Below are 22062 nucleotides of genomic sequence, written 5' to 3'. Positions count from 1 at the left end.
ATGCCTCCTGCGCAAATCACTTCTGCCCTTGACCATTTCCTAATCTCCCACTTGAGCACTTTACAGATCATTTTTGCCATGTGTTCCGCCCCCTCCCCCTGTTCTGTTCCTTCTTAAATGCTGTTCATCTATTAATATCTTTCAGTTCTGAGGAAGGGTTTATATCTGAAACGTCAACTGATGTGCTTTTTTGACGATGCTGCTTGACCCGCTGAGTGTCTCAGCGTTTTCTGTTGTTGGTTAATTTGATAGGTGATTTCTGATGCCTGTAGATCTTTTCACCAAATGGTCAAGAGTACAGGGCAAGCATGTTCGATTGAGTAGCAACATCATGCTGGATGTTAGAAAGTGAGACATCTGCAAACCAGTCTCTATCTCAGCCATACTTTGCACCTATGCTTTATTCTTTCAAACTATCAGTTGGAAGCAGTTTGGGTAAGACATCTTGTGTAGGGTATCCCTGAATCGGAATAGTGGGCAATGATGAGTATACAGATACTTCTTTTACAGCACCTGCCATTGTGTGGCGCATCCCTTTTAAAGATTTTAGTCCCTTACTATGCCGTCTTCCCCGATGAGTCAGTTTATCCAGCTAATAACTGAGCCATATGGATTAAGGAGGTCCCCTATGTTTGTTCCGCAGTCTGAGCTGAGCTAACTGATTCGAGTCAGGTTGGAGCAGGGGGCATGACAATTAGCCTCCGCGCCCCTGATTTAGAGAAGGGAAAACTCAGCCAGGGTTCGCTCTCCTGATGGCTATCCAACAAACTCTGCTGTGTGATGCATGCTGTTGAACAGGATCAATTTCACTTGTGAAGTCTTCCACTCTCTGGTACCTTCCCCACGTAGTTATTACTCCTGTGTCAGCCTGTCGAGGAATAATAACTACATGGGGACGGTACCAGAGAGTGACCAGCACTTATGCAACTGTACCCCAGCAAGGATTCAAAGCCTTCGGGAGAGATGGGGTAAGGAGCAAATTAGCAGAGGAGGAAAATGGAAAACATTAGATTTACTTAAGAATGTCTTTGGTCAAATAAGGTTCTATTTCATTAACTGTTAGCATCACTTTCGATTATTGTCTGATGAAATTTGTGGTTACTTATACACATGTCTGTTTCCATTTATGACCAGCATCCATTTGCTTCTCTGCGATCCTTCCTCGCCCAGAGAAAATCTAAAACATTGGAGTGTGAATGTGAAAATATAAGATTTGTTTCAGTCCCGTTTCAAAGGAAATATTCATTTTGGCTTAATATGTGCTCCAGAATTCATTCCCTATAATATAAAATGGAAAAAGTGCATTATTTAGTTCTGTTTCAGAGAGTCCTATTATGGAATTCATGACCCAGTTTAAATAATGTGTGGTACATGAGCCTTTAACGATTTAATCACTCACCTTACAATTTGTTTCTTTTATTCTCATGCTTAATGTTGGATTGCATACAGTTATGTTTACTTCATATTTTTGCCATATATGATCAACCACGGAGTTTAAACATGAAAACATACATGTTTGTTATTTAAAATTGTGGTTTAATTTCAATAAGATTCTTTTGTTCCCACCAAGTGATAAAGCTCATTTGGTAATGAATCTGAAAGAGAACTGTAGATATTCCAATTCTGGCCTCTTGCACAGCCCCAATTTCCATCGTTCCACAATTTACAGCCATGCCTTCAGCTGCCTAGGCGCTAAGTTCTGGAATTAGTCCCCTAAACCTCTCCACCTCTCCCTCCTCCTTTAAGTCACTCCTTAAAACCTACCTCTGTGACCAAGCTTTTGATCACCTGTCCTAATATATCTTTATGTGGCTCAGTGTCAAATTTTGTCTGATAACGCTCCTCTGAAGCACCTTGGGATGTTTTACTACGTTATGTAATGTATATACCTTTAAGGGGGGAACTATCTTTTACAGCTCATGTATACTGCAGTACCGGCAGTGACCACACCTGTATATAGCACTGAGTAGTAATCTGTACAGATCAGTTCCAGTGTGAGCCACGTTGAGTAAACACCTGTTGTACCGTTCTCCTGCAGTCTGTGTCTTATTATACACGGACACAACATTGGCGACAAGGCAAGTTCGAACCTACCTGCAACTCTGCATCACCTCCCGGGGATTCGTTCCTGGAGATCAGTGCATTGGGGGTCAAGGCCAGAGACTCGGGTGTCGACCATGGGCAACCGCCCAGTCATCCAGCAGAGGCTCGAGAATTGCGGGGGAGGCTGTTGAGAGCCAGGCTTGGCTTTCCAGTCGAGGTGGTCCAGCGAAACGGGCTGGCAACAGGTAGTGCGCAGACCCTTCCAGGACAGCGGCGGGCTAGAGCCCGACCGAGCGGCACAGCAAAGGGCCGAGCAGCGTCGACGGGGGAGAGAGAGAGAGAGAGGGCAGAGCGCACAGGGCGCAGCCGGTGTCCAGGGGCTGAGCAGCATCGAAGAGAGGGAGAGAGAGACGCGCAGAAACCCGCGAGGCGCCGCCATTGCCACGAGGACCGCCGAGAGCGGCGTTGGCAGCAGCGCAGGAGAAGCGCGCGAAACCTACAGGGCGCCGCCATTGCCACGAGAACCGCCGGGAGCGGCGTTGGCAGCAGCGGGGGGAGGAAGGAAAGCGCGGGAGACGCCATTTTAAGCCATTGGGAAACGCCATTTTAAACCACACCTAAAATGCCGAAGAGTGGCAGTATCACCGCATTTGACAATGAAGTCGAAGATTGGACTACATATGTCGAACGAATAGAGGTGTACTGCAAGGCAAATGAGGTGTCAGATGACAAGAAAGCGTCGGTATTGTTAAATTTAATGGGTGCAAAGACGTATGGTTTATTACAAAATCTAGTAACCCCAACGAAGCCAATGGAAAAGAGTTTTGAAGACATAGTAACGATACTACAGGAACATTTAAACCCCACACCGCTGCTGATAGCAGAAAGATTCAAGTTTCACAAACTGAACCAGCATAAGGATGAAAGCAATGCTGATTATTTAACAGAACTGCGCAAACTATCGAAACACTGCTAGTTTGGAGCAGGACTGGCAGATACCTTAAGGGACAAGTTTGTGTGTGGGCTTCAAAGTGAAGGAACCCAGAAACGGCTTTTATCTGAAAAGGACCTTAGGCTGGAAAAGGCTTTCAGCATTGCGGTATCGTATGAAGCAGCAGCACGGGGCGCTGCAGAGATACAACAGAGACCGCAAGAATATGGCACAAACGAAATGTCATATGGAGCAGAGAAGTGCTATCGCTGCGGCAGAACAACACACGACCAGAATGATTGCTGGTTCAAAGACAAAGTGTGCAGACAGTGTGGAAAAGTAGGACACATAGCACGAGTCTGCAGGTCGGGAAAGAAAACCAGCAATAAGAAACCTACCAAAGGAAAGTACAAGAAGGTACATAAGATGACGGAGAATAGTTCAGACGAACAAAAGAGTGATAACGACTCCGAAAGCAGGGAACTGAGTTGTCTGAAACTACATAATGTGATCACAATGGAGGATCACCGAACCATTTGGGTCACTCTCAAGATAGCAGGAGTCCAGGTAAAGATGGAATTGGACACAGGATCAGCCCTAACAGTCATAAACCGACGGGACTACGAGCGGCTATTCTCACACATACCCTTGAGAGACACAAATTATTTTGAAGACGTACACGGGGCAAAAAGGCTACCCCAAAGGAAAAATAAGGGTGACCGTTATATATAACGGTAAGGAAACACCAAAACTAGACCTGTATGTATTGCAAGATGGAGGACCACCATTACTGGGGCGTGAATGGATCCAGAAAATACAACTGGATTGGCATTCCATACAGGCACTGACTGTGGCTGACAAAAAGGATGATGACGTCACACCTGGGCGACTGTCAAAGATCCTAACTGACGCAAAAGAAGTGTTCCAGCAAGGACTCGGAACACTAAAAGGCATGACAGCGACGATTAAAATTGAAGAAAAGGCAAGCCCAAAATTTTTTAAGGCCAGACCGGTACCTTATGCGATCCGCCCAGCCGTCGAAGCAGAGCTGGAGAGTCTGGAACGTTCAGGTGCACTGTCCAAGGTAGACTGGAGCGAATGGGCTACACCCATCGTCCCTGTGATGAAAAAGTCGTTGAGCAGCATGCCTGGGGAACCAAGGAAGGTTCGCATCTGTGGGGACTTTAAGGTAACAGTGAACCCGGTCCTTCACACCATACAATATCCACTTCCGCGGATTGAAGATATTTTCGCCTCGCTATCTGGAGGGAATCGCTTCACTAAGATTGATCTGGCCCAGGTGTATCTGCAAATGGAGGTAGAAGAAGCATCAAAAAATACCTCACAATCAACACCCATAAAGGTCTCTACCAATACAACCGGCTGGTATTCGGGGTAGCATCAGCTCTGGCTATTTGGCAGAGGGCAATGGAACAAGTCCTGCAAGGGATCCCAGGGACCCAGTGTTATTTGGACGACATCCTGGTCACGGGCGAAAATGACAGTGATCACCTTGCCAACCTGGAACAGGTGCTCACTAGATTGCAGGATTATGGGCTCCGAGCTAACCGCCCCAAATGCGAGTTTTTTAGAAAACAGATCTCGTATTGTGGCCATGTTATCGATAAAGAGGGGTTACATAAGGCCCCAGAGAAGATTGAGGCAGTAGTCAAGGCTCCAGCACCGGAAAATGTGTCACAACTGAGGTCGTTCCTCAGGCTGGTAAACTACTGCCATAAGTTCTTGCCAAATTTGTCTACAATACTACACCCACTGAACACTCTACTGCAAACTGGGGTGCCATGGAAGTGGAGTGACGAATGTAGACGAGCTTTCCAGAAGAGCAAAACACTAATCACATCGAAAGAGGTATTGGCCCATTACAACCCAGCATTACCAATTCGGTTGGCATGTGATGCGTCACCCTACGGCATTGGAGCGGTGCTGTCGCACAAATTCTCGGACGGCTCGGAGAGGCCAATAGCCTTTGCGTCACAATCACTAACCTCAGCCGAGCGTAACTACGCCCAGATTGACAGGGAGGCCCTCAGTCTAGTGTGGGGAGTGAAAAAGTTCAATCACTATCTGCACGGGCAGAAATTCACCTTGCTGACTGATCACCAGCCTCTTGTCTCCATTTTTAATCCGAAGAAGGGCGTTCCGGTGATGACTGCGCAACGACTACAAAGATGGTCACTTTTTCTAGGGGCGCACCACTATGAGATTGAATATAAGGGCACGAAACAGCATGGAAATGCTGATGGGCTATCATGCCTGCCACTGCCTACTGCAGAGGAAGCACCAGCAGTGGATCCTGTCGAAATATTCCATTCGACTACAGTTGAATACCTACCGGTAACGAACGCTTGTATCGAAAAGGAAACCCGAAATGACCCGACACTGTCTCGGGTATATGATTTGACAGTGAAGGGATGGCCAGCACATGGCGACTCACTGTTGCCAGCATTCTCGACAAGGAGAGAACAGCTGTCAGTGTGCCGGGGGACCTTGATGTGTGGATCCCGAGTGGTAATTCCACCCAAGTTAAGGGATAGAGTGCTCAATGAGCTTCATGAGGGTCATCTGGGAGGGGTAAAAATGAAAAACCTAGCCAGGGCTTATGTCTGGTGGCCGGGAATCGATATACAAATCGAGGACCTGACCAAGAGCTGCTCAGGATGCCAGAAAGTCCAGAATGCACCACCACAGGCCCCTCTACACCCATGGGAGTGGCCCTCATCTCCATGGCAACGGGTGCATATTGATTTTGCTGGTCCATTCATGGACTCAATATTTTTAATAGCCGTGGATGCGCACTCGAAATGGCCTGAGGTCATCAAAATGTCCTCCACCACCACGGAGAAAACTATTGCAGTCCTACGGACCATTTTTGCCAGGAATGGCTTGCCAGAACAGATTTGCTGCGACAACGGACCACAGTTTGTGTCCGAAGAGTTCCGGAGGTTCTTGAAAAAGAATGGGGTAAGGCATTACACATCCGCCCCGTATCATCCAGCCACAAATGGATTGGCTGAGAGGTTTGTACAAACCTTTAAGAAAGCAATAAAGGCTATGTACAATGACAACATTCCGCTGCAGCACAAGGTGGACAATTTCCTGTTCGCCTACCGGAATGCGATACATGCAGTCACCAACCAGGCCCCAGCCATGATGTTCTTTAACCGAAGGTTAAGATCTCGCCTGAATTTGCTCAGACCAAGCGTACGAAGAGATGTTGAGAGTAAGCAATTCCAGCACATCCATGAGAAGCCAACAAGGAGCTTCAATGTAGGGCAACCAGTCTTGGCCCGCGACTACCGAACAGAAAAATGGCAGCCAGGAACGATATGCACACGGCAGGGCCCACTAATGTACACAGTGGACGTTGGGGAGAGCATCGTGAGACGCTATGCTGACCAGATCCTAGAGTCACAGGAACAAGTCAACCCCATGCCTCGCCCATACGTACCTGGTGATGAACCCGACGTACAGGTCGCATCTACCCCAGAAACAGTAGCATCGGAAGCTGATAAACCAACCGATGACAGGGGGCCAGAATCGCCTCCGCACCAAGAGCAAGACACTCAGGAAAGGCGCTATCCAGAAAGGATCAGGAAGCCTCCCCAAAGACTGAATATATAAATAGACTATTTTCAGCTAATGTTGCATGTTAAAAGTGTTAATTGTAATTAGTTTGATATTTAATTGTTAAATGAGTGTTATGGTACTGTTAATCTAAAAGGGGAGGAATTGTAATGTATATATATACCTTTACGGGGGAACTATCTTTTACAGCTCATGTATACTGCAGTACCGGCAGTGACCACGCCTGTATATAGCACTGAGTAGTAATCTGTACAGATCAGTTCCAGTGTGAGCCACGTTGAGTAAACACCTGTTGTACCGTTCTCCTGCAGTCTGTGTCTTATTATACACGGACACATGTTAAAGGTGCTAAATAAATGCAGACCGCTGATGGCACGGCCACCAATGGTGCGGCAGTGGAAATTGGGGATGCGCAAAAGGCCAGAAGTTGCTAATCCCTAAAGTTTACACGTAGCATGTCTTTTGGAAAAATACCCTAATCACTGAAGAACTAGTCGTCTTTATTCATTCATATGAAAGTGCATGTGTTAATGTAATAGTTTGCTTCCAAGGTAGATCAAGAGTATTATTAGAATTGATTTTCCCTCTAATTGGAATACAGTGAAGTTCACAATGCATCAGAATGTATCAGCAATCCTTAAAAACATTCTTAGACATGTTCCTTAATTACACACAACGTCACATTCAAGAAGTCAGAGTCCTCGGCCTTTGAATCTGACAGCATCATTATGGCAGTTCATAGGCAAGTATGTAGAGTGTCCTGTGATAGCCCCACTTTTAGGGAGTGCGGCAAAAAAAAATAGTGCACCTCACTCTATTAGAAATGCACTTTCTGCCTGTGAATAACAGAGCTGCATTGACTTGACAGTAATGCTTTTTTTAAATTCCCTCTGCTGCAGGATGACTATGTGCTTGAAGTGAGACACTACCAGTCTCCAAAGTGGCCAAATCCAGACGGTCCTATAAGAAAAACCTTTGAACTCCTCAACATAATACGAGAAGAAGCTGCTACAAGGGATGGACCAACAATTGTCCATGATGAGTATGTCTTTTTCCATGTTACCTTTTCTAAATTTAAACCACTCATACAATAGAGGCCTCTTCATGGAAACACCTTCTCAGAAATGGAAAATGTCATTTATACCCTTTTGGTCCTTTTAAGGAGGCCCCAAAAATGGGGCGGATATTCCACAGAGTTTGTAGTGTTTTGCTGCTTCCTGGAGAAATGCATGATTTGGAGCTACCTGAATAGATTCTGCTGTGGGACAGGTCTGTTAGCTGCTGCAAGGGGAAGCTCCTCCCTCAGGCCTAGCCTGGTAATGCTCTTTTCATTCCAGACTCTGATTTAACTTACTATACGTGCACCTGGGACTTCTTTGTTGTACCAGATCGAGCTGAGGGGCAGACAGGCCTAGTAGGATCTTCAGTAGGGCAGAGGCCTTTATCCAAATTGGCAATGTTTGCATGATTATAGGATGCTTCTAGTTTTAAATGGAGTTTTAACTGTTCATTGGATTGACTGATCTTTTTAAATTTGGCATTGAACGAGACTGCAGCTGCATTGCAGCAGGTATGAAGCCCAAGGGATGTGAAGGTTTTATTATTTCTTATGATTTGAGTGCACTCTGTGTATATATTAAAAAACTAAAATACATCTTTTCTTTTCTTCATTCGACAGACATGGGGGGCTAACAGCTGGTACCTTCTGTGCTTTGACTAAACTGATGCATCAGCTGGAGAGTGAAAACTCGGTGGATGTTTATCAAGTGGCTAAAATGATTAATTTAATGAGGCCTGGCGTCTTCACCGATATCGTAAGTCACCAAACACCCCACTGTAAATGCAGTTTTTTTGTCACTATTTTTGTCAAAACATTTTCAAAGCATATTTAGGAATGAGACTGGGATTGGTGGAAAATGGAGGCAGGCACTCTGTTTGGGGATCACTGGCAGGGAACTTTCCACGATTGTCGTGTTGACAGTGTTAGTGAAGGCATCGTCATTTTTTGGTCTCAGTACATGCGTTGGATTCTCCTTAAAACCTGTGAGTGTGTTGTGGCTCATTGGGGAGGGAGGGGGCAGCGGTGGGGTTGGGGTTGGGGTTGGCAGGCATGATGAGTGCTCCTGATGTGCATACTGTGGTGATCCCCAGGCACAGCCTGCTGTGGTTGCAGGGCAGTTATCCTGTCATCCATCCGGAAGGGTGCTCCTAAACACACCTTGGCGCAGTAGAGTTCTGGACTGAGCTTTGATGGTCCTTTGTTGGAGAAGCTGCATCTTTAAACCAAAGCTGCTAAGAGAGGAAGGAGGGGCCAGAGATTGCTGATGTAAGTGGGAGATGAAGTGATCATAATTCTTGTAAATTGCTCTGATTAACCTGAATTCCCACAGGGAGCAGTAACCTTGAAGGGCAGAGCAGGTTAGCAGCAAACCATCAGCACTGTGCTCCAGAGCCCAGGTTATCTGTGAGCAACACCACGGGTGAGCCACCAGCAGTTTATAGAATACAGTATATACCAAGAAAAAAAATCTAAATCTTTCAGTAAGTGACCATTTAATTCTGTCTCATAATAAAGAGGTACATTAACTTTTTACTTCACTTGCTGGGGAACTCAAAAGGAGGCAAATATAGAATTTGAATTTTTGAATATATCTCCAACAATATTAGGTAACTTTGGAAGCTGATAGGTTTATGATGGCAGCCCTTAATCACGTCATTTTGGAGAGAAAGGGGAAAAAGACCACCATTGTGTTGTGGCAATTCTTACCCAGTCGAATGATTCTCAAAGTAAATTTACAATGTTACAAGAAGAATGAGGCCTGTTATCTCTCTACAGGATCAGTACCAGTTTTTATACAAAGCTGTCCTCAGCCTGGTCAGCACAAGAGAAGATGAAAACCCTGCAACTATGTTGGAAACCAATGGCCTGGCCATGTCTGCCGATGACTGTAATGGAGCAGAAAGCATGGAGTCTCTGGTGTAACAGTGCAAGGGATGTCTTCACCAGCACAGGAAAAAAAATACAATCCTATTTAAGATCTTGTTAACTATACAGGTATCAATTGCAAAATCCTGGTATCCATTTGGTGTCACCAGTGGACAGTGACCTGTGGGTGCCTTTATAAAAAAAAAAAAAATTGTTAGCAGAAATCGTTGTGCAGTATGTGAATGTCCCATTTGTGTCACGCTGGCCTGACTGATGTTCGCTGTAGTTGCATATTCAGCATGTTCAGTGTCAAGTCCCATGGTCTGCTTCCAGTCTGTACCAGAGTTAGAAAGGGGGGGTGGGTGGGGGGAGGGCCATTCATGACAAGTGTCTCCTAAAGAGGTTTCCAAGAGAATATTGACCGCAACATCAATGGTTACTAGAGTGCTGCTGCCCAAGACTTACCTTCTTTCTGTTCTTCCACGATGTCAACAACTTTACAAGACCAACATTCAGCAGCGCCCAATCAAGCAAGATAGAGAATGTACAGAAAGAAATGTCAGTGTTGATTAAGTCTGGATAATGTGGACGTCACTTTGTTAAAGAAAGAGAATTAATCTTCTAATACATAATGTAAATAGTAGAACAATGAACCTGTCCATGGACCAAATTTCTATTTATAATTCTAGATTTTTATATTTTACTACAGAGTCTTTTCTAGTCTTTTTTGATGTTCTGACTACATTGTTGTTGTAGCTGGCATTTTATTAATGTTTAAACATGTCTGTTTAATTCAGCTTTGATTCTAAATCTCATGTCAGATGTTGATTAATGAATTATTTGATGTAATTTTACAAATAACAGCATGCTATTTTAACACTTTGTGCAACAGGAATAGTAAATTCTAGTAAGACTTTTCACAGAGGAAAGATCCAGATGATGTGTGATTTTTGTTGCGACTGATGTTTTTACATTATGGCGACTGCAGAAGAATTAAAATACAAGGTTTATCAGCTGGTTAGCAGTGGCTGTCATTATTAGGGATGTGCCAGTGACACCTAATGTGAGGCACATCTGTCAAGATTCTGGAGTTAAAGCGATGAACTTGCAGCTCTGCAGATGCTTTACAGTATCCTGACTTTTAAAAACACCTGCCCAATATTGGTCCTGCATTTAATGTCTATACAAATTTAAAACTGTCAATTACAATATTAAAACTTTGGAAAGAAAAACATTAATAAAATAATTTTTTTTGTACTATATAAATGCAGTTTGGAGTTTAACTTCCATGTATCATCCAGCTAGTACTGCAAAAATATGCTTAAATTATAGATGCAAATACTCTGTTAACCGTATCTATTTTCAGTGTCTTAATATCCAACTATTTGTACGTTGATCATTTTTATTTATTTATGCCTGAATGAAAATTTGGCAATTGTACCTGTGGAACTCACATTTGTTTAGTCCCAAGATTTCCTCCCAATCATTCCCCAAAGGTGGCAGTATTGATCACAGATACTGTTACAGCACTAAAAAGGGATGATATACTTCAAGGTTCAAAGACAGAATTAAGGAACAATAGAGGCGCTATTATGCTACTGGATCTATACTATAGGTCACCAAATAATGGGAAGGAGATAGAGGAGCAGATTTGCAGGCAAATTACAGAAAGATGCAAGAACTTGAGTAGTGATAATGGGGGACATCAACTACCTGAATATAGACTGGGATAGTATCAGGTTAAAGGGCAAAGGGGAGGGAAGGAATTCCTGAAATGTGTACATGAGAACTTTCTTGATCAGTGTGTATGCAGCCCAATGAGGAAGGAAGCAGTGCTGGATCTAGTTCTGGGGAATGACGTGGGGCAAGTTTCAGTGTGGGAGCATTTGGGCAACAGTGATCATAATATCATCAGGTTTGGAATAGTTATGGAAAAGGACAATGAACAATCAATGTAAAAATACTTAACTGAAGGAGGGCTAGCTTCAGTGAGTTGAAGAGGCCTAGGTGGATTGGACTCAAAATTGGTAGGCAAAACAGTAATTGAACAATGAGGCCTTCAAAAAGGAGATGTTTTGGGTGTAGAATAGACACATTCCCATGAGGGGTATCCAAAGGTATAGAGATTAAAATGAGACAGAAAAAGTAGGCTTATGACATTTATAAGGTTCGTAATACAGTAGAGAACCAAGCTGAATACAGAAAGTACAGAGGAGATCTAAAAAAGGGAATAAGAGGGGCAAAGAGAGAGATTATGGGAATCTATTTGTGGCTAACATAAAGGGAAACAAAAGTCTTTTATAAACATATAATAATGAAAGGGTCATCAAAGGAAGGGTGGGGCCAATTAGGGACCAAAATGGAAATATTCTTGTGCAGGCAGAGGGCATAGCTGAGGTACTAAATGAGTACTTTGCATCTGCCTTCACTAGAGAAGATGCTGCCAATATAGCAGTCTAGGAGGAGATAGTTGTGACATTGGATAGAATAAAAATAAAGAGGATGTACTTAAAAGATTGGCAGTCCTCAAAGTAGAAAAGTCACCAGATGAGATGCATCCTAGGTTACTGAGGAAAGCAAGGATGGAAATTGTGGAGGCTTTGACCAAAATCATCCAATCAACCTTAGATATGGGAGTGGTGCCAGAGGATTAGAGGATTGCAAATGTTACACCCCTTTTTTAAAAAAGGGGAAGAGAGATAAACCTGCCAGCTACAGGCCAGTAAGCCTAATGTCAGTGGTGGGGAAAGTTTTAAAGACAATAATCTGGGACAAAATTAATTGGCATTTGGAAAAGTATGAGCTAATAAATAAAAGTCAGCATGTTGAAGTTTGACAGAGTAGATTGAAATCTTTGAAGTAACGGAGCGGGTTGATGAGGGCAAGTGCAGTTGATATATATATATGATCTTTCAAAAGGCTTCTGACAAAGTACTACATAATAGACTTGTAAGCAAAATTAAAGCCCATGGGATTAAAGAGACAGTGGCAGCGTGAATATAAATTTGGCTAAGGGACAGAAAACAGAGAGCAGTGGTGAATGGTTGTTTTTCAGGCTGGAGGGAAGTATACAGTGGTGTTCCCCAGGGGTTCAGTATTAGGACCACTGCTCTTTTTGATATGACCTGGACTTGGGTTTACGGGGCATAATTTCAAAGTTTGCAGATGATATGAAACTCGGAAAGGTAGTAAACAATGAGGCTAGTAACAGATTTCAGTAGGACACAGGCTGGTGAAATGGTAGATGAAATTTAACAAAGAGAAGAGTGAAGTGAGACATTTTGGTAGGAAGAATGAGAAGAGGCAGTACAGGAAACTTTGGTTTATCTGGAGGTTAACTGTCCGGAATGCTCGAGCCACCGGCAAAAATCAGGAGCCGTTTCGTTAGTTTTTTTTTCTTTTCGTTGCTTTTTTTCCCCCACCAGTCAGGCTCTGCAAGGTCTCGCTGAAGCTGTTGCTAAGCTACAGAGACGCTTGCAAGGTACGGCTGACTGTTTAGAAGCTAAGCAACAGGGTTTGTTGCCAGATACGGAGCTCAAAATCTCCGTATGGTTCAACATTAGCGCTGGTTTGTCCGGCAGTTTTGATGGGGCAGCAACAGCTAGGTCCCGTCGGTGCAGATAGCACAAAGTTTCCTGTATAAACTAAATGGTACAATTTTAAAGGGGGTGCAGGAATAGAGACCTGGAGGTGTATGTACACAAATCTTTCAAGTTGGCAAGACATGTTGAGAAGGCTGTTAAAAAAGCATATGAGATCTTTGACTTTACTAATAGAGGGATAGAGTACAAAAGCAAGGAAGTTATACTAAACCTTTATAAATCACTGGTTAGGCCTCAGCTGGAGTATTGTGTTCAATTCTGGGCACCACACTTTAGGAAAGATATCAAGGCCTTAGAGAGGGTGCAGCGGAGATTTACGAGAATGGTACCAGGAATAAAAGACTTCAGTTATGTGAAGGACTCTGCGGAAAGAGCAGGGAAGTGGGACTAATTGGAAAACTTTACCAAAGAGCCAGCACAGGCACAATGGGCCCAATGACGACCTCCTGTGCTGTGACATTCTATGATTGCCTTCTGCTGTCTGCCATGGGGCTCTAACGTATAGCTGGACATCACGTGGCTCCCAAAGCTCTGATGAAGGTTTTTGATGCAGGAACTCCTCCTCATGTGCTCCGTTCTTGTTTACATCTGTGTCTGTTCTGCTGAAGCTTTCGAAATGCTGCGCATACAGTGACTTAGTGATTTGGGGGAGTTATTGAAAAATAAACTGCAACAGATCAATAAAAAGATTTTCAAAAATGCGTTCAAACAACATTTGCACAAATATTGAAAATCTGCCATTAAAACCATTTTTGAAAAGGTACTGTAACCATTGCATCCAACGCATATTCTCCTCCAAGAGCTCCATCACAACATGGAGCCTCCTTCACTGTCTGCTTGCATTCTTAGGCCTTAAATGTTTGCAAACGTTCCAGCCAGACTGAAAACTGTGGGTGGGTGGAATTGGGCACAGGACAGGCCAAAGACTGACTCGCCCAATTTTCTGATCCACCCCCTGCCGTTGCAACTGGCACAGTTGAGCACAAAACTTACCCCGATACTTTACTTACTTAGACAGCACTCAACAATAAGCATAAACAGGGAAGTTAGAAGGAACTTTTTGTCCCCCACAAACCGTTTACTAGAACATGTAATGATTTAAGGATGTGCTAACAGGATGCTTAGAAAATAATAGGATTGGGCAGCGTCAACACGGATTTATGGAAGGGAAATCGTGTTGGACAAATCTGCTAATAGTTTTTTGAGGTTGTAACTAGCAGAATAGGTAAGGGGGAACCAGTGGGTGTGGTGTATTTGGATTTTCAGAAGGCATTTGATAAGGTGCCACACAAGAGGTTATTAAACAAAATTAGGGCTCATGGGATTGGTGGTAATATACTAGCATAGATTGAGGATTGGTTAACGGACAGAAAACAGAGAGTAGGAATATACGGGTAATTTTCGGGCCGGCAGGCTGTAACTAGTGGGGTACCGCAAGGATCAGTGCTTGGGCCTCCACTATTCACAATCTACATCAATGATTTGGATGTGGGGACCAAATGTAATATATCCAAGTTTGCTGCTGATACAAAGCTGGGTGGGAATGTAAGTTGTGAGGAGGATGCAAAGAGGCATCAAGGGGCTATGGACAGGCTGCGTGAGTGGGCAAGAACGTGGCAAATGGAATATAATGGCCCAGTAATTCCGGGCACAATGCGTGAGTACGGACGGGGTACTCACGCGTGGGCCCAGAGGAATTGCTGGTTTTCAGCATGCACAGCGCATGCGCTGAAAACCGGCATTTCCTGTCCTCTGACCCAAGGGGTTTGATATACCTATCAATTCAGTTCATGAAAAGCGACGAGTTAAGTTAGTAACTATAGGTTTTTATTGGCTAAATAACAGAGCCCACCCTCGTGGGTGATCGGATCCAACAAGGAGGAATACCAGCCAGTCGACCACCTTTATACCTGGGCAAGCAGGCGGAGCCATGGGCGGAGTCAGCTGTGGTCAGCCCAGGTATAACAGCGTGGCAAGAGGTGACCTTGTGTAGTGATACAACAGTGTAAACAGTGATAACCATAGTGTAACGATATAAACAGTGATAACCATAGTGTAATGATAGTGAACGATAAAAGTGGTTTACCACAGGGTTAAGAGGCAGAACGCGCGCGACTGCACAGGCAGCGCATGCGCAGTAAAATTCCTTTTTTTTTTTTCCCCAGAGTTGCGCGCGTGTAAAGGCCTCCGGTCTTTACACATAGAAAAACAAGACGTAAGTATTTAGTTTTTCAGGTAAGTGGGCTTTTAGTACAATGTAGAATTTTTTTTCCCCACAGGTTTGTTATTTTTAAAGAATTTACAGGATGGTAAGTTTAGTTTTAGACCCTATATTTTAAAAATTTATTTTTTCAAAAGATTGATTAATTGTTTAAAACTTATTTATAGTTAATACAATCAGTGGGATGTTTTTAAAAATGTTATTTAAAGTTAAAGTAGTGTTTTGGCAGCCCATACTTTTCATGAGTTTGACAGCTCTTACTGTCAAACTCATGAATGAGTTTCCCCTCCCCTGATTGGCTGCACAGTGCTCACCTGATCCCAGCCGGCACATCGCACTAACTACGTCGCTGGATCAGGTAAGCACAGCGCGCCGACATCGGAACCGGGCCTGTAACAGGAAATGCAAGCAGGCCCGGGCTTCAGATGTCGGCGTGCAGGGTGCGTGCAGATCGGGGGCTTGCACGCGCGGCAAGTACCCGATCCTAATTTCAGGGCCATTGTGGAGAAATGTGAAGTTATCCACTTTGGTAGGAAAAATACAAAAGCAGAGTATTTTTTAAATGGTGAGAGATTGGGAAATGTTGATGTTCAGAGGGACCTGGGTGTCCTTGCACACGAATCACTGAAAGTTAACATGCAGGTACAGCAAGCAATCAGGAAGCAAATGGTATGTTGGACTTTGTTACAAGAGGATTTGAGCAGATGAGTAAAGACATATTACTGCAATTATATAGGGCCCCAGTGAGACCACACCTGGAGTATTGTGTACAGTTTTGGTCTCCTTACCTAAGGAAGGATATACTTGCCATAGAGGGAGTGCAACAAAGGTTCACCAGACTGATTCCTGGGATGAGGGGATTGTCCTATGAGGAGAGATTGAGTAGACTAGGCCTATATTCTCTGGAGTTTAGAAGAATGAGAGGTGATCTCATTGAAACATACAAAATTCTCACAGGGCTTGACAGGGTAGAGGTAGGGAGGATGTTTCCCCTGGCTGGGGGGTCTAGAACCAGGGGTCACAGTCTCAGAATAAGGGGTTAGCCATTTAGGACTGAGATGAGGAGAAATTTCTTCACTCAGAGGGTGGTGAATCTTTGGAATTCTCTACCCCAGAGGGCTGTGAGTATATTCAAGACAGAGGTCGATAGGTTTTTGGATATTAGCGGAATCAAGGGATATAGGGATAGTGCAGGAAAGTGGAGTTGAGGTAGAAGATCAGCCATGATATTATTGAATGGTGGCACAGGCTCGAGGGGCCGAATGGCCTACTCCTGCTCCTATTTCATGTTCTTATGCTCTTAACGCATGTGGTCTTCGAAGCTGAACCAATCACGATATTTAAGAGGGAAATAGATACTTGTCTCCTGAAGCTTCTCCAGGCATAACTAGGAGGAAAGCCCCAAAGATACAGCATTTTATCAGCCATTTCTCCAGAGGTTTTGCCATTCTAGCCGTCAAGATAATGGCAGGAGATTGAAAATTCTGAACCCTGGAGAAGGAAGATCTTAAAGGTCCTGAGGAAAAAGAAAAAGTTGAGATTCAAGTGGATAGCTCTAGTGGGGGAGCTAACGCAGACATAATGGGCTCGAATTTCATCGGGCCGTTGAGGCGGGATTGGAGGCTTGGGGCGGGGGGTTAAAATTGTGAAATCAGGGGGCATGAAGCCAACCCGCCTCCATGCCCGTTTCCCAGGAGGCGGGTACCCGACCTGTGTTGGGAGCCGCCTCCCTGAGATGGGAAGGGGATTAGTGCAAATTAATTGCCTGTTAACAGGTAGTTAACATGCAGTTTTTAGCCTAATCCCTATTTTTATCCCTGAAGTGTGGGCTTCCCGAAGGCTCCAAACCACGTCAAGTTAGCGAGGTGGACCGTCTGGCTGAAGGGGGTCGAGATGTCCGGTGTTCAGGTGAGTGATGGGTGCATGAGTGCAGAGGTAAGTGTGTTTGGTGTGTGTAAAGTGTTTAAATAAGTTTTACTTACCTTTTACAGGCTTCCTTCCTTCAGGTCTCGGGAGTCCCTCATCTCACCGGCACAGAAAGCAGAATGGCCGCGAGCTGTCAAAATCTGCAGCATTCAGCTTTCTGTTCTGGAGAGATCTCTAAATCAGCCCGAGAGGAAGGAATTAACTTAAGAGTACAGATTGTCAGTGTTTGACAGCTTCAAAGAGCTGTCAAACGCTGATATTTCATCTGTCAAAAGCTCTTGACAGATGAAATGTCAATCTGTGACATCACCTGTTGCCGGGTGGCCCTTAATTGGCCTGCTGGGGCGGGCTTAACAAGGTCAATCAAGTGAAAATCGAGTGAGTTGGCCACAACTCGATGGAGGCGGGACTACAACCCCAAAAGTTGTAGTCCCGCCTCCTACACGCCTCCATTGATAAAATCCAGCCCAATGGGTCTCCTTCTGCTCTCAAATAGTACGATTCCGTTAGTGCATGATTTGCAGCTTTGTGACTTAGTGTAGAGACAGAAGACTTCACACGCAAAGTATTACTAATAAAATGTAGCTTGTATTGAAACTGTTAGACAATGGGGAGCTTTGTTCACAAAGCTCAAGAGCAGGTTGACATCACAATGCCTTTTACAAATACATCCAGGATTAACAATTTATTACTGTAGTTTACAGTTAGTGTCAATGATTAAAGGTGTCATTAATTATCACATTCTTTAAATAATCATGATTGACTAACATTACACTGCTCAAAGTACTCTTAAATTGTTAGTTAGTCTGAGCTCGGAAAGGTCAGTAGCACTGGAGTGGGTGAAGAGCTTCACAGGAGTAATCTGGAACTAACAGTTTAAAATGTTATAAGTACTTCTGATACATAAAATCTGTGGAAAACTAAAAGATTAGAATATTTCTGCATGATTTCCCAGTCATAAAATAAATTGTCTTCATGTAAAGGTGCTGCTTGAAGTGTACACAATTCCCTCAGCCTTGATGCGATCCAGTATTGGTTGGTAGATATCTTTGGTCAATGGACCAAACATTCCTTTAGTGGAGATTTCACCTGTAAACAGAATCAAAAAACTTCAACAGTGCAATGATATTGAAAAGAGCAAAGAGCTCAAGCACAGTGATGTTTTTTGGGAGGAGGGGCAAGCAGGGAGGATAGAAAATCTCAGAACAAGGCAGTCATCAATGGACAATAAAGATTAAAACATATTTGTATCTCTTGCATCAAGTAACCACGGTAAACACTCCCAGCAACTGCATTCGCAAACTGAATGAATCTTACTACTATTACTTAAAAAAAGAACACATTTGACATAGAATTACATAGAAATTACAGCACAAACAGGCCATTCGGCCTGGTCTATGCCAGTGTTTATGCTCCACACGAGCCTCCTCCCACCTTACTTCTCCTAACCCGATCAGCATAATCTTCTATTCCTTTCTCCCTCATCTGTTTATCTCGCTTCCCCGTAAATGCATTTATGTTATTCACCTCAACCACTCCTCGTGGTAGCGAGTTCCACATTCTAACAACTCTCTGGGTAAAGAAGTTTCTCCTGAATTCCTTATTGGATTTATTAGTGACTATTTTCCTTGTTTTGGATTCCCCCACAAGTGGAAATATTTTCTCTACATCTACCCCATCAAACCCCTTCATAATTTTAAAGACCTCGATCAGGTCACCCCTTAGCCTGCTCTTTTCTAGAGAAAAGAGCCCCAGCCTGTTCAGCCTTTCCAGATAGTTATAACCTCTCAGTTCTCGTGTTTACATTTTAACCAAATATGTATTCCCTGAAATAGAAGCATGCCTAGAACTGAAATAAAGTACCCATAGTTTGGGAATCATGGTGTGCACATGGCACATTACTCAAGGTTAGTTTATTGATAGATAGGCTTTTTCATTGCATCAGAACAGGTTTTATGCACAGATAACTTTTCATTAAGTCAAATGCTGATTATTAATGGCATCTGCCTCGGCAATTCCCCCCCCACCCACAATCCTTCCTAGCCAACAAATTGGTAGTGTAACCATTGCTCTGATGTCAATACGGGAGCCAATTTGTACACAACAATGTCTCACAAGCAAATGAGACAAGTGGCCAGTTAATCTGTTTTTGTGGTGTTGGTTGAGGGAGAAACATTTCCCAGAACGCCAAGAAAATAGCACGATGGAATCTTTACATCTACCTGAATGGGCAGACATCTTGGTTTAGCCTCTCAGATGAAAGATGGCACCTCCAACAATGCAGCACTCCCTCAGTACTGCACTGAAGAGTCAACCCAGATTATGTCCTTAAATCTTAGAAGGTTGTGGATTCCAGCCCGATTCTAAGAGCCAAGCTGACACATCATTGTCCCTAGTTCAGTGCCAATTAGACTAGGGGCCCTTGTTCCTTGGTACCAATTTGGCTGGGATCCCTGGTTTCCTTGTGCTATTTTTCATAAGGATCCTGGATTCCTCCCACCTTATTCAGCATAGCCACAGAAGCAAATGTATGCAGAATCCCTTTTAATACAGAGAAAAATGTGAGATTCTCACAAAATAACCTGTTTGAAGAAGTAAAAGGACATTTACCATCTAAAACCATCTCGGCACCAATAGCACAAGGGTAGCCAACAGTTTTTGCCATTGCTGAGAAACCACCAACATCCCCATAGACCACCAGACTATCGTGCTTAGTTTCCAGTTGGCCCGAGGGGTGTCTAATGCCAACATCATTCCGCAAGACAACCAGATCTCTTTCACCAGGAGCTGAAACAAAAGAGAAAATAACACAATCAGGGATCAGTAGTATTATTTGAACCACAACCTGTTTTCTGCTGCTTACTGAAGATGTAGGGCCACTGTTCCACTTCTACTGACCTACACACATTGCATGTTGAAAATCAGCAGAGTATTATGCATGTTAATCTATGCATTAAATGTGGATGGACAGATAACTCCAGTAAACCTCCACTTATCATAAGAAATAGGAGCAGGAGTATACCATATAGCCCCTCTAGCCTGCTCCATCATTCAATAAGATCATGGCTGAACTTCTACATCAACTCCACTTTCCCACCCTATCCCCATATCCCTTGATTCCCTTAGTGCGCAAAAATCTATCGATCTCAGTCTTACATATACTCATTGGCTGAGCATCCACAGCCCTCTGGGATAGAGAATTCCAAAGATTCACAACCCTCCCAGTGAAAAAATGTCTCCTCATCTCAGTCCTAAATGGCCAACCCCTTATCCTGAGACTATGACTACTAGTTCTAGACTCTCCAGCCAAGAGAAACAGTCCCTCAGCATCTACCCTGTCAATCCCTCTAAGAATTTTCTACATTTCAAAGAGATCACTTCTCATTCTTCTAAACTCCAGAAAATATAGGCTCTTTCTATTCAAACTCTCCTCATATCTCATCCCAGGAATCAAGCTAGTGGCACCTTATCAATGCCTTCTGAAAATCCAAATATACTACATCCACTGGTTCCCCCTTATCTACCCTGCTAGTTACACCCTCAGAAAACTCCAATAGATTTATCAAACATGATTTCCCTTTCATAAAACCATATTGACTCTGCCTAATCATAGTGATTTTCCAAGTGCCCTGTTACCACGTCCTTAATAATAGATTCTCGCATTTTCCCTTCTGCTGATGTCATGTTAACTGGCCTATAGTTCCCTGTTTTCTATCTCCCTCTTTCTTGAATAGCGGGGTTACATTTGCTACCTTCCAATCCACGGGGACCATTCTAGAATCTAGGGAATTCTGAAAGATCAAAACCAATGCATCCACTATCTCTGCAGCCACCTCTTTTAAACCTTGGGGTGTAGGCCAATAGGTCCAGGGGATTTGTTGGTTTTAGTCCCATTTCTGCAGTAGGTTTTCTTTACTAATATCAATTACTTTAAGTTTCTCACTTTCATTAGACCCTTCGTGCCCCACAATTTCCAATGTGAGATGGTATCCTTCACCATCATTGAAATTTTTCTACCTTCCCCAGCTGTGTTTTGCCAGCTCTCAGACTAGATGCCAGAGGGAGTCCCTCACAACACTTCATACCAAAGGAGAATTGCGGGGATATGGGAAACGAGCGGGGGAGTGAGATTAACTGGATTGCTCTTCGAAAGAGCCGCCGCATTCAATGGACTGAATGGTCTCCTTCTATTCTATGAACTTGTACTTGCATTAATCCAGCAAAATTATCCAATCTCTATTGACATGCTTGAAATATGATGTTAAACATACAGGGTGCTAGCGGGACGCAAATCAACTAGCGCCTGGGCGCGGCGCCGCTAACGTCTCCCGCAAAATTCAGCAGGAGGTTAGCGCAGCACGGTGCTGCAGACGATAACGTCATCACCTTGCGCAGCGCCCCGGCTGTAATATTGTGTGGCGCCCCCCCGACTTACCACCGGACGCTATGCCCGCCGGGGTCAGGGGGGGGCCTACCTGCGGTCGGGGGAGGTGGCGGGCGGCCATTTTTGTTGCTGGCCACCTGCCAGCACCTGCCCCCGTTGCTGTCCCCAGCCCCCGTGAAGCCCCCCCCACCACGGGGTGCCAGCTGCTCTCCATAAGCCCGTCACTCCTCTTGACGTGTGGCGCTGCGGCATGTAGCGTCGCGATATTGGCTCGCAGCATCCCAAGAGGGATGCAGGGTGCTTCCAGTAGCGTCCCCCTCCCTCTCGGGGCGATACCTGGGAAAAATCGGCCGCAGGGGCGCTAACTTTTTCGGGGTGCTAAAATTAGCCCGATTTTTACCCCACAGTATTTCATGGGGTAAA

The 22062-nt window shown here is 44.1% G+C and overlaps 2 protein-coding genes across 5 annotated transcripts in view; one reads left to right on the top strand and one right to left on the bottom strand.

The window, feature by feature from the left end:
• Positions 1–10946, top strand: part of ptprz1a (protein tyrosine phosphatase receptor type Z1a) — a 346830-nt gene extending 335884 nt beyond the window's left edge. For all 3 annotated transcript variants that reach the window (XM_086008797.1, XM_086008795.1, XM_086008798.1), the window contains 3 exons: positions 7480–7622; positions 8259–8394; positions 9417–10946. In XM_086008797.1, the coding sequence (XP_085864923.1) occupies positions 7480–7622; positions 8259–8394; positions 9417–9563 (426 nt within the window). In that variant the 3' untranslated portion in view covers positions 9564–10946. The remainder of the gene's footprint in view (positions 1–7479; positions 7623–8258; positions 8395–9416) is intronic.
• A 6877-nt stretch (positions 10947–17823) lies between these two features.
• aass (aminoadipate-semialdehyde synthase) overlaps positions 17824–22062 on the bottom strand; it is a 147802-nt gene continuing 143563 nt past the window's right edge. For both annotated transcript variants that reach the window (XM_086008794.1, XM_086008793.1), the window contains exons 24-25: positions 19866–20042; positions 17824–18344 (exon numbers count right to left, since the gene is read on the bottom strand). In XM_086008794.1, the coding sequence (XP_085864920.1) occupies positions 18229–18344; positions 19866–20042 (293 nt within the window). In that variant the 3' untranslated portion in view covers positions 17824–18228. The remainder of the gene's footprint in view (positions 18345–19865; positions 20043–22062) is intronic.

The sequence above is a fragment of the Somniosus microcephalus genome, chromosome 16, assembly GCF_052327205.1.
Source record: "Somniosus microcephalus isolate GS21.2 chromosome 16, FLI_Smic_1.0, whole genome shotgun sequence".
In the NCBI taxonomy this organism is placed as follows: domain Eukaryota; kingdom Metazoa; phylum Chordata; class Chondrichthyes; order Squaliformes; family Somniosidae; genus Somniosus; species Somniosus microcephalus.
Note: the sequence above shows the minus strand (reverse complement) of the source record. Positions and strands in the feature narration are given on the sequence as shown.